This window comes from Sus scrofa, chromosome 10, assembly GCF_054392235.1.
Source record: "Sus scrofa isolate SSC_HxYL_T2T_F1_AM1 chromosome 10, Sscrofa_HxYL_maternal_Yorkshire_Landrace_v2.0, whole genome shotgun sequence".
NCBI classification, from domain to species: domain Eukaryota; kingdom Metazoa; phylum Chordata; class Mammalia; order Artiodactyla; family Suidae; genus Sus; species Sus scrofa.
Window position 1 is genome coordinate 66326074 of NC_139392.1, and position 16257 is coordinate 66342330.

At 41.4% G+C, this 16257-nt stretch overlaps 1 protein-coding gene and 1 long non-coding RNA gene across 16 annotated transcripts in view; one reads left to right on the top strand and one right to left on the bottom strand.

Annotated features, from left to right (window-relative positions):
• Positions 1 to 16257, bottom strand: part of MPP7 (MAGUK p55 scaffold protein 7) — a 345564-nt gene that overhangs the window by 95708 nt on the left and 233599 nt on the right. For 13 of the 15 annotated variants that reach the window (XR_014817810.1, XR_014817813.1, XR_014817812.1 and 10 more), the window contains 2 exons: positions 11899 to 11976; positions 9029 to 9109 (listed from right to left, as the gene is read on the bottom strand). Coding sequence is in view for 9 of the 15 variants with exons in the window: in XM_021064734.2 (XP_020920393.1) it covers positions 9029 to 9109; positions 11899 to 11976 (159 nt within the window). In the remaining 6 variants the exon portion in view is untranslated. Of the gene's footprint in view, positions 1 to 9028; positions 9147 to 9756; positions 9971 to 11898; positions 12099 to 16257 lie in introns of those variants that run through there. The other 2 variants (XM_084979996.1, XM_084979995.1) reach the window with 2 other exon arrangements.
• Positions 1001 to 8226, top strand: LOC146399476 (uncharacterized). Its single transcript, XR_014817820.1, has 2 exons — positions 1001 to 6879; positions 7993 to 8226. It is a non-coding gene; the product is annotated as an uncharacterized LOC146399476 (long non-coding RNA).

Genomic DNA, 16257 nt, shown 5'->3' on the forward strand with positions numbered 1-16257 from the left:
CTACTTTTTAATTCAGCTCATCAACAATAACATATATATGGAAAAGTACACAATTCATAAGCATCTAGCACGAAAGTCTTTGAAATGAGTATGTCCACATAAGTACCCCCCAAAAAGAAACACAACATTACCTGCACCCTAGACTCCCCAAGCATGCCCCTTCCTAGTCATCATAGCCTCTATTCTGGGGGAAGATCATAGTTCTGCCTCTATTTAAATACTGCATAAACAGACACGCAAGTAGACAGTCTTTCTTCCCCAGAGACTAAGTTAGTGAGATTTACTGCACTGGGCGCTCCGTTGCATGGTCTCTGTACCCACCATGCCTTTGAGGGACACCGAGGTTGTTTCTGGCTTTTAGCTGTCATAAATGGTGTTGCTGTAAATATGTCATATCTGTTGATGCACAGATACCTAAACTGGGGTTTAGTATACTCAAGGGTAGAATGTCTGGGTTGTTCATCACAGGCAGATCCATGTCCCGTGGTTCAACCGTTTACAGTATTAGTTTAAATGTGGCCATTCTGAGTGTATCATGGTACTTCTTGTGGTTGAAATTTCATTTTTCTTATAACTCTTAATATCTTTTGTGAAATGCCTATTCAAGATCTTTGCACCTTTTTCTATTCCGGAGGCCTTTTTTCTTCTTGAATTGTAGGAATTTTTTTTTTTTTTTTTTTTTTAAGGGCCGCACTTTTGGCACATGGAAGTTCCCAGGGTAGGGGTTAAATCGGGGCTGCCGGCCTACACCACAGCCACAGCAACGCCATATTCTAGCCTCATCAGCAACCTACACCACAGTTCACATCCTTAATCCACTGAGTGAGGCCAGGAATCGAACCCACAGTCCTCATGGATACTAGTCAGGTTCATAACCTGCTGAGCCACAATGGGAACTCCCTTAATTTGTAGAAATTCTTTGTGATACACTGTATGCAGGCCTTTGTTTTTTTACAGCTGCCACAAATACGTTCTTCCATTTGGTAGCTTACTCTTTAACTTTCTTTTTTTTTTTTTTTTTTTGTCTTTTTTTGCCTTTTCTAGGACCACTTCTGTGGCATATGGAGGTTCTCAGCCTAGGGGTCTAATTGGAGCTGTAGGCACTGGCCTACACCATCTCTCAAGGCAATGCTGGATCCTTAACCCACTGAGCAAGGCCGGGGATCAAACTCGCAACCTCATGGTTCCTAGTTGGATTCCTTAACCACTGAGCCACCACGGGAACTCCTCTTTAACTTTCTTATTAGTGTTTTGTGACCAAAAAGGATCCAGATGAATGAGCCCAATAATGTTACTTCCTCTGTGATTGGTGCTTTTTTTTTTCCCAACGAAAGTTTCAAAGGGAAAAGAATGAATATCATCAAGATGATACAATATCTGAAGAGATAATCAATGCAAGTTTTTGATAATTGATGAGAGACAAAATCTGAAGACTTGGGAAGCCCAGTGCATCCTTTAGGAAGCAGGAGCAATGAAAGTAAACCCATGCTTAAGTACACCACAGTGAAACTGTGGAATGCCAGAGGCAGAAAGTAGTGCCCAAAACTGTCAGAGAGAAAAACACAGATCATAAGAAAGCAAAAAACTAATTGAGAACTGACTGATGAGCAGCCATGTAACCAGAAGTTAGAACAGCTTGAAAGTGCTAAGAGAACATAAGAGCCAACCCAGAATTGTGTATCTGAGAAAAGTATGCTTCAAGAATGAGGATGAGAACCAACATGAAGTTGATAGTGACTCGTTGGAGGAAACAAACAAACAAAAAGATAATGAGGCAGTTTTTGAAGCCACTGGACACGAGACAAGGAAAGAGAGTGGCCGAGAGAGATCAGACAAAACTGTGGACCTAAACGTGCCCCTGCTTATTACTGCCTGGAGGGGCTTCCTGGCTGTGATTCAGAGGAGGAACCCAGGCAGAACCCTGTGCTGTCCCTGAGTTGAGACAACAGAGCTGGGGCTCAAGCGGCTGGTCAAGGAGCGAATGGTCTCAGGGGCAGTGTAAGAATGGAGATAGCTGTAGAGATGCAGAGGTCCATGGGTCCTCAGCCCAGGTGTGCATGGAAAAACTGCCAAAGTGCAATGGTTCTGAGGTTCTAAGGGTGAATTTACCCCCTGCCTCAGGAGTCACGAGGGGACATCTTTGGTTTATCACAAATTCAAGAGATTGCCACCTACTGCACAGGGGCCAGAGATGCTTCTAAGCATCTGATGCCATACAGGACAAGCTACCCCCTTCCCCCATAATTATCCAGTCCTAAAATTCATTACAGGGAACAATCCCTGAAGTTCACATGGGACAGGAATAGCTCCCATTCCCACCAGTTACAAGGAAAAACCTCACAATTCATGGACATTGAGGAAAGTTAACAGAGGGGTACAGTCTTAGCCAAGATGAAAAGCAGCTAAAATCTCATTTAACAAAGCCTAAAAGCAAGTCTCTGAAAGATCAAAATGTTTCCAAGAAACATAACTGCATAATGTAAATTCAAGAATATTATCTATAAAAATACAGCAATATCTAGCATCAAACACTGTAAAACTCATGACTGACAGTCAATCAAAAACTAACAGGCATGTCTAGAGACATACCACCCTGAACATGCCCAATCCTGTCTAATCATAAAAATGACCAGGCGTGTAAAAAAGTAGAAACCACTGCTCAAAATGAAGAAAACAATAAAGCTATAAAACTAAACCCCCCAAATTTATGCAGATGATAGAATTATATAGAACCAAATCCTAAAATTACATAAATAGATTACAGACAAGAAAATTAAGTTGTTACTATAACTGTATTCCAAGTGTTCAAAAAGTTAAAGGAAGGGCTGAACATGAGACTTGGAATGTACAAAAAAAGACTCAGATCAGGCTTCTAGAGATACAAGGTACAATGTTTGAAATGAAAAAAAAAGTACACTGAATAAAATACCTGTAGACAAAGCAATAAAACCATCTAAAATGAAACACAAAGAGAAAATAGGATGAAAAATCAGGAACAGACCACTCACTACTGAGCTGCGGGACAACTTCTATTATATACACCTAATCAGCATCCTAAAGATAGGAGAGGTCCTAAAAATTTCTGAAGAAATATGGAAGAAAATTATTCCAAATTTGATGGGGGGAGGGACCCCATATGCTCAAGAAGTTCAATGTAAGCAAGCAAAGGAAAGGGAGAAGAATTAACACCAAACTGCTTACAACCAGTGAGAAAGGGAATATCTTAAAATCAGGTGAAGGAAACAAAGCACAGTACATACAAAAGAAAAAGGATTTTAAAATGACTACACACTCTCCACGAGAAACAATGTCAGCCCCAAGGCAACAGGGCGACACCTTGAAAATACTCAAATAAAACTATGGTCAACCTAAAATTCTATACCCAGCAAAAATACCTTTTAAAAAAGAAAGAATGTTGAAGACTTTTTAAAGACATACAAAAGCTGGAGGAATTCTTCGCCAGCAGATTTGCATTACCAAAAACGTTATGAGAAGTCTTTCTGACAGGAAGAATAACTGCAGATGGGAACACAGATTTATAAAGAGGAATAAAAGGCACCAGAAATAACCTGGGTATCTACTGTAATTGTCATGTAATTAGAGTAAGAATAGCAAGGCTCACTAATGAACATATTTTAAAATAAAGTGAATATTATAGCTGTTAGGCAATATTAAAACACCTGCTATGTATCTTTCCTCCTTAGCTTTGTGTTCATTTTTATATCTGGATTCAAAAAAAATACTCTTAAGATCTACCCATCAAATTCAACATTTTGAACATTTTTTGCTTTATAAATAGTTTTGGTTAGCAACATTTTTATTTTGGACAGCTGAAAGTAACATGGTATTCCATTTTTCTGTTTTAACCATGGTGACTTTATTCTTCACTATACAGATTTTCCTCTCAGAAGGCAATACCTAAATGAAAATTGTGTTTCCATATGCCATAACCACCAATCACAACTGATGGGTTTACCTGTTGCTTAAAAGAATCCACAGGAAATTGAACAGTGGGCTTTGTAACTCATCAGGCTCACAAGCTCTCAGTGCCTTGTACCCCCTGGAGTCAATTCTATGTCCTAAATATCTGTCAGGTCCTTAGAATTAAGTATCTAACCCAGAAGGATGAGTATCCCTGATTTATTCCTCCAGAAGGAAGCATAATGTTCCCCTTTAGCTACTTTAATGAAGTCTCATCCATTCTGCATGCCGGGGCAGTGAGTAATTTCTGGTAAGTGAATGTTTTGGAAAGCTGAAAAATTACAACAAATCTTTTTATTTTATTGCCCTTTTAAAAATCTACCAAATTTCCCGACTTCCTAAATTATAATACCATGTCCTTGAGATGATGTCACTTCACCTCTATCAAAAATGAGCCACTGAATTACAACTCAGAGAGGCTGATTTGCCTTTAATATGGCAATGTGATGCCTAGGAGTGGTTTTTATTTATTTATGACTCTTTGCTTTCCCTGGAAACAAAGTCCCTCATCAATGTCCCTAAATGCCACTAGTATTACTGTTTCTGCCCCTCCACCACTGCAGCAAGCTTTTAGAACCTGGGACATTTATGTGGGCCTTCTGTGACACGGCCATCACCCTTTTCTCATCATGTAGTTTCTTCCATAATGAGCTATTTTTCCTGGACTTTAAGATCTGGACAATAAGACTGGGTTTGTGTAGACATTATTGAATAATTTTATTTTTTGGTATGTGGCAACTGAACAACTCATTCAAAGATTCAAAGACTAGGTATAATCCAATACAGTAAGTAGCACATTTTATACCCTACTTATAATGGGGGGGGGGGGGGGAATGTATGTATAATATCACAAACAAAAATGAAAGGTAATGCAGCCATTTAGGAGTAGAGACCTGCTGGAGTTCTCTCGTGGCACAGCAGGTTTAGGATCAGGCATTGTCACTGCAGCGGCTTGGGTTGCTGCTTTGGTGAAGGTTCGATCCCTGGCCTGGGAAATTCCATGTGCCGCAGGTGCAGCCAAAAAAAATAAAAATAAAATAAAATAGTAGTTACTCCTAACGGTATATGAACACAACTAACTGAAGAAATAAACTTCATTAAGCATGTGAAACAGTGTTCATCTTCACTAATAAAGCAACAAGAACAGGGGCTTCTCCTTTTCCATAGTCTGAATTCAAAATACGATTACTTTTTTCTGTTCATTTTAAAGTTTTGATCAAGTCACATTGTAAAAGGTAAAATTAAAGTCAAAATAACTATCACACCTTATTAAAGACAATATCATAAATCATTTATAAGGTTATTGCTTTAACCTCATGTATGGATTTTTAAAAACTTTTTCAGTAAATGTGTGTGTATGTGTCCATCTGTCCCTGAACCTGTCCCTGAGGTTGTAAATGCTTTTTCACTATCCCATGATTATGATTTTTTTTTTTTTTGGTCTTTATAGAGTCACACCTATGGCATAGGGAGGTTCCCAGGCTAGGGGTTGAATCAGAGCTGTAGATGCCGGCCTATGCCATAGCCATAGCCGTGCCAGATCCGAGCCACATCTGCAGCCTGTACCACTAGCCTACACCATAGCTCATGGCAACACTGGATCCTTAATCCACTGATTGAGGCCAGGGATTGAACCTGTGTCCTCATGGACTCTAGCCAGATTCATTTCCGCTAAGCCACAACAGAAACTCCATGGTTTAATTTTTACACTTTGATCTTTAATCTACTTGGAATTCATTCACATAGGAGTCTTTCTTATTTTCCCCAAATAATTAACCAGTTGTCCCAACATCTCATATTGAAGTTACGCCCAATTCCATCCATCCCCCATTTCCTTGCCTCCATCCCTCACATCCTTTGTGAGAACCGCAGTCATGTTCCACCAGAATAGTTTCACAGGCTCTGAACTTGCCCTCCTCCACCCGCTCTTCCTACCCTGCACCACCCACACCCCATGAACCTGCTGTGTGTGCTATGTTCAGAGTGATTGTGTCACCTACTTATTTCAATCCTTCCAATAACTTTCCACTGCTCTTAGGATGCAATCCAAATGTTTTCACAGGCTCACAATTAGAGCAGCCATTTCACTTATCATCTAACTAAGGAAACACCTGGAAGTAAAAGGGAGGCTATTTATTTGCAGCAACGTGGATAGACCTAGAGATTCTCGTACCAAGTGAAGTTAGTCAGACAGTGAAAGACAAACATCACATGATATCATTTATACGTTGAATGTTAAAAAAGGGGGGATACAAATCAACTTATTTGCAAAAGAGAAAATAATCACAGACACCAGAAGTTCCCACCATGGCTCAGTGGTTAACAAACACAACTAGTAACCATGGGGTTGTGGGTTCGATCCCTGGCCTCACTCAGTGGGTTAAGGATCTGGCGTTGATGTGAGCTGTGGTGTGAGTCACAGACGCAGCTCAGATCCCACTTTGCTGTGGCTCTGGCATAGGTGTAGGCCAGCAGCTACAGCTCCAATTAGACCCCTAGCCTGGGAACCTCCATATGCCACGAGTGTGACTCTAAAAAGACAAAAAAAAAAAAAGAAAGAAAAGAAAAGAAAAGAATCACAGACACTGAAAAACTTAGGGGGTTACCAAGGAGGATGGGTGGGGATGGGGAGGGATGGACTGGGGACATATGGGCACTGAGGTATATGGCCAACAGATGTTGAGCACAGAGAATTCTACCCAGTCTTCGGTGATAATCCATGTGTGAAAACAATCGGAAAGAGAATGGATATATGTATGTGTATGACTGGGTCACTTTATTGTACAGCAGAAATTATCACAGCTTTGCAAATTAACTATACTTCAATAAAACTTAAAAAAAAAAAACTTTAAAAAAAAATAGGGAGCTCTCTCATCTCAGCAGTAACAAACCTGACTAGTATCCATGAGGATGCAGGTTCGATCCCTGGCCCTGCTCAATAGTTAAGGATCCAGTGTTACCATGAGCTGCAGTGCAGGCCACAGACATGGTTTGGATCCCACGTGGCTGTGGCTGTGGCTGTGGCTGTGGTGTAGGTGGCAGCTGCAGCTCTGATGCGACCCCTAGTCTGGGAACTTCCATATGCCGTGGGTGCAGCCTCCCAAAAGCAAAACAAACGAAAAACCGGGGTGGGAGGGTAGGCCATTAATAACAGCGGAACTATGGGCGAAAACCAGACTGTCCTGGGCAAACCCGGACGTAGGTCCCCTACTCAAAGGCTCTCCTGCTGCCCTAAACTCTTGCCCTTCCTCTTTCATAAGCTACTGTCCAACCATATACAGCTGATTTAACGTCCTCGGACTGGACAAGTGATTTTCTTTGTGGGACTTTCACCTTACCTGCAATCTGTATTTCTTGCATGCCATTCTCAATCAGGAGCTTACCAAGCTCCCAGCTACCCTCCCCGTGGTCCGGTGAATATCAGATCTGAACCGCGTCTGAGACTACACCACAGGTTACAGCAACGCCAGAACCTGAAGTGCTGTGGCTGTGGCGCAGGCTGGCAGCTAGGATTTCCCATTGCAGCTTAGTGGTAATGAACCCGACTAGTATCCATGAGGTTGCAGGTTCAGTCCCTGGCCCCACTCACTGCATTAAGGATCTGGCATAGTCATAAACTGCGGTGTGGGTCACAGATGTGGCTTGGATCCCTACACCACAGTTCATGACAAGGCCACAATGGGAACTCCTAGGTGTTCCCATTTTCATTCAACAGTATACAGAGCATTAACAGAAACTGTGATATAACTAATCATTTAAATTACATAATTACCAGTCCACATGTAATCCTGACTCCTGGAACAGTATTTTACATACATTTGCAGTACTATCAAGTCCAAAATATGTAGGTTATGGGATTTCATGCATTAATGACCTCAGAATTCACAGGAAATTTTCCAAATGCCTTCTGCTGACTAATCACACTTGGAGGAAAAATGAGTGATGAACTTGCAAAGAAAATGGCAGGAAGGGAGTTGCCATCATGGCTCAGTGGTTAACGAAGCTGATTAGTATCCATGAGGACTTGGGTTCCATCTCTGGCCTCGCTCAGTGGGTTAAGAATCCGGCATTGCCGTGAGTTGTGGCATAAGTCTCAGATGCAGCTTGGATCCTGTGTTCTGTGGCTGTGGCATAGGCTGGCAGCTACAGTTCCGATTCAACTCCTAGCCTAGGAACCTCCATATGCCATGGATGTGGCCTTAAAAAGCAAAAAAAAAAAAAAAAAAAAAAGAAAAGAAAAGAAAATGGCAGGAAGAATTGAAATGGACCTCCCAAGAGTTTACTGGTCTTTACACTGGAAAACTCCTTGGCTCTGTAAAATGGCAGGATGTATTAAAACACAAACTGGTAGAGGAAGGACAGGAAATGGGGAGGAAAAGGAAGAGAAATGCTGAAAAAAATCCTACAGAGGAGTTCCTGTCGTGGCGCAGTGGTTAACAAATCCGACCAGGAACCATGAGGTTGTAGGTTCGATCCCTGCCCTTGCTCAGTGGGTTAAGGATCTGGTGTTGCCGTGAGCTGTGGTCGCAGACGAGGCTCAGATCCCGTGTTGCTGTGGCTGTGGTGCAGGCTGGTGGCTGCAGCTCTGATTAGACCCCTAGCCTGGGAACCTCCATATGCCACAAGAGTGGCCCTAGAAAAGGCAAAAAGACAAAAAAAAAAAAAAAAAAAAAAAAAAAAATCCTACAGAGAAACAAATTCTGTTGTCAAATATGCTGGAGCACATTCACTAGCCAAGTAAAATGAACCTGAAGAAAATCACAAACAGGTCCTGTGTTCTGGACTCGAGAAGAAAGATGACCTTGACGCTCCATGCTATTCGCCCACTGAAATCCTCAACTTCCCAATTTAAGTCCTTTGTGGACTGTCACAACATTATCATCAACAGCTCAACTCTTTTTCTCTAATGGGATGTGGGCAATTAAAATACGGTGCACTAGTTGAAAACACATTTACTTGAAAATTGCTGCTCAAAACCGGACTCCTCTGCAGTCCCAGAAAGGGACTCTTTCCAGAGATACTTGTTACAGGGGTCGCACGTCCTCACCTTCACATTGGGTTTTGACAGCAGTTTCAACAGCTCTCTGGTCTCACTGCTTAGTGGCCCGTTCTGAAGTTCCTCTGCCAGCTGCAAGGAGATCACAGTGACACCAACAAGAGTTAGTCTGGGGGGAGCTGAGGATCCATCCTGCCACTACGCGGTGATTAAAGGAGAAGTCAGCATGACAGCAAACACAATCAATCATGGCTCTTCTTCTGAGGCTCTTACTCAGTGGCCCTGATCCCAGCCCCGGCTGAGCACCACTCAAGAAACTGTATCAGCCAGATCACCTTCTGATTTACGGTAATGAGGGCAGATCCTAGCACTTCATCTACAAAATGGTCTTTTGCAAGCAGACAAAGGACCACTTGTAAAAAGGGCTGGACCAAGCTCTGACACAGAAAAAAAAGAAAAAAAAAAAAAAAAGGAAAAAGGAAAAAAAACAGCAAAAAAGAACTTCTGAATGAGGTGGTGAAAACCACCAGGTTTCCAAAAACCCACAGTGGCTTGCTGCTGGAGAGCTGGGGTAAAAAGAACAAGAATGCCTCTAAAAGAGCAAATGATCTGAAACTTTTATTATGTTTACCTACACAGTCTGTTAAATGTAAACCAGGCTAATCATAAAATGACTTATAAGAGGTTGACAAGTTGGCCGGTATCAAAAATGCTGACTGTTCTGCTAGCATGATCATAAATTCTCATTTGTCGGTTCCAGTTAAAGAAAGGGATGGGACTTTGGTTTTTTGGGTTTTTGTTGTTGTTGTTGTTTTGGCTTTTTAGGGCTGCACCCATGGCACATGAAAGTTCCCAGGCTAGGGGGTCAAATCGGAGCTATAGCTGCTGGCCTACACCACAGCCACAGCAATGCCGGATCCGAGCCGAGTCTGTGACCTACACCACAGCTCATGGCAACGCCGGATCCTTAACCCACTGAGCAAGGCCAGGGATCCAACCTGCTTCTTCTTGGATGCTGGTCAGATTCATTTCCACTGAGCCACTATGGGAACTCCAAGGGATGGGACTTTGAATCTTCCTCGTGTTCTTCATGAAGAGGTCTCCCTACCAAAATTTCTTTCTTTCTTTTTTAATTTATTTTGTATGGCTGCACCTGCAGCATGTGGAAGTTCCCAGGCCAGGGACAGAATCTGAGCCACAGTTGCAGCAATGCCGGATCCTTCAACCCACTGCATCAGGCCAGGGATCAAACCCATGCCTATACAACAACCTGAACTGCTGCAGTCAGATTCTTAACCCACTGGACCACAGTGGGAACTCTGTCCCTATCAAAATTTCGATTAAATTTGAGGCTATAGGAAGGGTCATATCATTTTCATGAAAAGAAGAGCAAGATTTGAATAGAAAAAATACTAGAATTATGAACAACGCAGCACAGAATTAAAAATATGTAAATATACCTTCATTTAAAAACCCTTCTTAAAACGCTGCATGAAATTTCCATTTGTCCTTATTGTTTCTAACAAACTAAAGGCAATTGTTCTGAGCTCTGGAAAGGACTTCTAAATGAGGGGTAGAATATAAATTATACACAAAAAATAAAATCAGATAAAATTGATATATTCCCTGATTACAGTTCAAAAAGCAGTTTCCCTTTTTCAAGGTAACACTGTTTAAAGAATTTTTAACTTAGAAAAAGACATAAAAGGCTCTTTGCACCCTTGAATCAAACATTTAAATATACATTGCTCTGATGAATTACAAAAATACTAAGATTATATTTACATAAAAAGAAGCACAATACTGTATAATAGGATTGAGCCTCAGTTACACCAGTTTATAAATAAGTATGTTCCTGAACTCTCAATAGTAAATGTTTTAAAACTGGTTTTTCCAGACCTTCTCAAGTGTTTTGGTTCTGCAATGAACATAAAACATGTATATTGCAGCATCCTTGTAATTGGTAATCTTTGTGGCTACAAATGGAAGAAAAAAATGTTCGGGGGTTAAAGGGATAACACACAACTTGGGGATTTATTACGCATGCTTTATGTTCCAAATGAGAATACACAGTATTACCAAAGAAAATTCATACTCTGAACATGGCCAATTTTTTTTTTCATTACCCTTAGAGCCCTAAGGTCTTCCTAACCTGTTGTTTGTTTTATCCTAACGATGTAAAAAATGAAAAATGCAACAGACGGGCTGGAGGATGTCGCTAGAACCAGCCTCCACCCTCCATGTATTTCTTGTCAAGCTCAGTGTCCTTTATAGTTTATCCAGGTGTGTGCTCAATTCATCCGAGTCTGAGAGTTAAGAGTAAGAAACGGCAAGTTACTTCGCTCCCCCAGATTTAAAATAAAATTATAGCTACAGGAAATTAACTACTCCATCAATGCCAACGGCTGCTCAAATTTATTTTTTGGTGATGAAGGTAATTTGGAAAGGTCTAATATCCATAAATCACCGCTAGGCTTTATAATCCATTTTAAAAACAAACCCGGCTTTTTGCGTATTTCACCCGCCTCATTCCTACACTAGTCTCTGTCAATGTCAAGACCGTGGGCGAGAGAGCCTGTCTGACTTGTCTCGGCTTCTCCAGAGCGTTTCTCTTGCCTGTCTTTCTCAGATGCTAACAGCATCTCTCTCCCCACTAAGTCCCAGCCTAAAATTTCTGCTACATAGTAAGTTCCCAAGGCAGGACACAGGGAGAATCTCCATGCAAAATTGCTAGCCACAGGAAAGGGAATGAAAATCAGCCAAATCAGTGTAAACTCAGCAATGACAGGCCTTTGGGGAATATAAGCAATTTCTTTCGGTTTTTACTCCTAGGATCACATGCCTCTGTCTGCACCAGGAAGGAGCCCTGTCCCAGCCAGGCCGGCGGAGACGGTCCCCTGAGCTCCGAGAGGCACACTTACATCATCGGCCAAGGCTGCCGCCCCCTGCAAGATGGGCACAGGGCTCTGCTTCTCATAGTCGTGAAGCTTTTCGTGAATCTGAAAGAAAAGCAGATGAGTATCGGTTCACCTGCCAGCAAGCCATCTAAGACATTTACATATCGTGATCGTTTTAATGGAAACTGATCTACTGGAATCTCCGAAACAAACAGTACCTGTTTCTGTAAACCTACAGGGGACAGATAGGTATGGTTCAGGGTTTGTTACATGGAGTCAAAGGTGGGCTGATCATCATTAAATAGAACCCTTACAAAAACGAATCCTTTATCCACCCCCACTCCGACCCCACCAAGGAAACATGAGCTTTGTAACATCTTTAATTTTTGAAACATAACTGCTTCAATACTTGGAGGTGTGGTTGTAGGTTATACTCTTGCTAAACACATAAATTATGATTCAAGCAAAGCAAGAACCTAGCAGCCACGTTCTGACAGTTTGGAATGTGGGAACCATCAAGAGCAAAGACATGGATGATGTGGGGACCTGGGGGCCAGCACTCCAGGGACACTGACCGAGCACCCTGTTCCCTTCACTGCATCTTCATTTTTTGATGTTGTTTGCAAATTGTCAACTTTCCCCCCAAATTCAAATTTCTACAAAACAAAGAGATTTCTCATAACTAGAGATACCTCTCATAACTATTTACCTTCAATAATTTCCTTTATTATAAAACCACTAATATTCTGTTAATTCAAGATAGTTGCATCCTTCACTTTCTGCCACCATTACCCAAGAAGCACAAAGGCAAAAAGACATTTTCATGCATTATAAGACAGAGGGCCTTTAAAAAACCTAGGATTTTAGTTAAGAAATGAAAGGTGCTTTGGAGAAATTCAGAACTGTTGGCACCTAAGTTTAATCTATTTCAGCTCTTGCACAGGTGCCTATAAAATTTTATGCTTGAAAACTTACTTTAGCCTCTTCTTATTTACAGTTGAGGAAATTGGCCCCCTCCCACAATATATGAAAACCAGTTGTACCTCCTGATTTCCTGTTTTTAATAGGTATCAAACAATACACTCTTTTAATTATGCTCAAAGCTAACCACCAAACTCTCTCGTAAAAAGTCTGGAAGATAGATTTTATTTTGATTAGCCAGATGCGTTTGCTAAGAGAGGATTCTATTACCTTTCTGGCAGCCTGGTACATAATGCGAAGCATCAGGGAAAGAGTTTTGACACTTATGATATTACCAGAATCATCAGGGCAACAGTTTTACTTAATATCTTGGAAGCTCTCAACATTTATCATATTATGGAAATAAACACATTTTAAAGAATACAAGCCATGAAATAGAGTAGCAGTTGATTTGAAACTGTTAAAGTATAACTGAGGAGTTCCCGTTGTGGTGTAGCGGAAATGAATCCAACCAGTATCCATGAAGATGCAGGTTCGATCCCTGGCCTCACTCAGTGGGTTAAAGATCCAGCATTGCCACGAGCTGCAGTGTAGGTTGCAGAAAAGGCTGTGATCTGGCATTGCTGTGGCTGTGGCTGGCAGCTGCAGCTCCAATCTGACCAGCCTGGGAACTTCCATATGCCACACCTGCAGCCCTAAAAAGAAAAAAAAAAAAAGAGAGATAAATAAAATTTTGACAAAGAGAAATTTGAAACCAACAGCAATCCATTCAAACAAAAACAATAAAAATTAAAAAAATAATAAAGTATAACTGAAAAGAAAACCAACATCCAGAAAGCTACATTAATCTTGCTTCCATAATTACCCAGAATTAGGTCACCCGAATGTAGACAATCACGGAACACAGAGCTTACCCTCTCACGAAACTCACCTCACTTCCTGGCAGCTACCTGCTCAAAGGGCTGCTTTCCTGCAACCACAAATACCAAGCAAGATTCATCCTCATCAGGCTGGCACCGCGTGCCGGGATCACCTCACCCTGCTAATGACCCAGCCATCAGTGAGTTTACTGTTTTAATCCCGTGACCCCCACAAGAACACTGAAAGGGGGACAGCACCGTGATCCCAGTTTTACAGATAAACAGATCCACGGGAGTTAAACTCGCTTGGGTCCCACAGATAGGAAATGGCAGAGCCAGGATGTAAAACTCAGGCCATCTGGCTCAAGGGCAGGGCTCTTCATCACCCACGGGCCTGCTTCCCCGACTGACATTCCATCTGTGTTCTCCACCGACCTCCCTGGCTGCTGCATGAATGTGACAGAAAGGAGGTGACATACCACATCAGCTGTTCCCAGTGATGACAGGATGACTGACGCTTCCTGTCCACCCCTTCCCCTGGGTTTTCCTTTCTTATGGTTTCTAATTCCTCTGGATTTTTCAAACTACCGTAATTATAGCCTAAAGTTACATGCCCTCAATAAATACATTCTTTCTCCATTTAATTTGCTGCTTTTGAGTGTCTTTTTTTTTTTTTTTTTTTTTTCTTTTTCGGGCTGCACCTGCAGCATATGGAAATTCCTAGGCTAAGGGTCCAATCAGAGCTGCAGCAGCCAACCTACACCACCGCCACCACAACATGGGATCTGAGCGGCATCTGCAACCCATACCACAGTTTGAGGCAACACCAGATCCTTAACCCATTGAGCAAGGTCAGGGATTGAACCCGCATCCTCAGGGATACTAGTCAGGTTCTTAACCTGCTGAGCCACAATGGGAACTCCCTGAGTATCTTTTAAAAACAGTGAGCTTACTCTACCCACATCACTGTCTCTAGATCCTCACCCATGGGATACAAGAGCCCACCCCTACCCAGCTGTTCCTGGACTTTGCACTACAACCAGAATATTATAAATGTTCTCCTAGGATTTCCAAATGCAGGCAACCCTCTGTCCAGGTGTGTTTCACTTCACTATGTAATTTTAAAAATTATGTTCTAGCAAAGTGAAAGTTACTCTAAATAATTTTGAACTGTTTGTTGTTTCCAAAGCTACTGACATTCTGCTTTCTACTAGAATTTATAATACTAGGAACAAAAATTGAAAACCAAACTGATGTAGAAGTTCCCACTGTGGCTCAGTGGGCTAAGAACCTGACATAGTGTCCATGAGGATGTGGCTTCAATCCCTGGCCTGGCTCAGTGGGGTAAGGATCTGGTGCTGCTTTGAGCTCTGGTGTGAGTCGCAGATGCAGCTCAGATCCTGGGTTGTGGCTGTGGTGTAGGCTGGCAGCCACAGCTCTGATTCGACCCCTAGACCGGAAACTTCCATATGCTGCAGGTGCAGCAGCCAAAAGAAAAAGATAAAAGTAAACTGACGTCAAAATTCCAACACAATAAACAGGTAACATACAGACTTGACCCCAAGATTGTGCAACAGAAGGTTCTGATGTTGGACGTGCCCTCAGCTGGTCTAGTTCGTGTGTGTGTCACTGGCCTCGTGACTACTAAGCACTTGGCTGTGGCCAGTGGACCTGAGGAACGGGATTCTCAATTTTAATTCGTTTAAACTGAAAACCCCACACGTGGCTAGTGGCTTTCAAACAGGAAAACCTGGCATCACTTTACATTATCCACGCTGTAATTTCTCTCTATGCCCCACAAGAGTTTACTCTGATATAAAGTTTGGCACATTTCCTTGAGGGGTAACATTCTGGAATGCAACAGGCAGTTATATAACCAGACGTGGCTTAATCAATAAGGCAAAGAGCATCATGTATACCCAGATCTGCAAAATCTCATTTATTTTAACTAAATATTTCCCTTTGCAGGTTCAACCATATAATAAAATTTCATTTTTCTCCCTTGAAGAACAAGAAGAGAGCAAAAGATGAAGGAGTTGAGAGAAAGACTTGGGGCAAAAGTCTTTACATTAATTTCATATGAGAGAAAAATATGCAATTACTTGAAATTAAGATTCTAAAAAAGAATGGCATGTACAGTTTAATATACACTCTTAAGAAAAAAGGACAATTCAAAATGTATTTATGCTCTATTACATTGTATCCATAGGGGTTTGTTACATTTATACGTATATTTATAACCCAGAAAGAGTCAATTAAAAATCATTTCTGTATGTAACCAAGACATATAGGAAAGCTATCAATCCCTTCATTTACATTCACATCTTGAAAATAAATGCTCAATTTTTGTAAAGGAATCGGGTGCCAACAATCTTAATTTTAGTTACACATTCAGTAGAAATTGCTGTAAATGAATCTTCTACGACAAAAGTAAAAGCTTGAGTAGCCTCAATGCAATCATTTGCTTTAAACCTCTCAATGATGTGTAGGAGTAAACTGAAAAACACAATCCAGGTTCCTGAGTGGTATTAAATAAACCAAAGTCGTAAAATCTTTTTCTTGATTTCTGTTGTGAGTATTAAAAGGCACTGAAAATAATTAC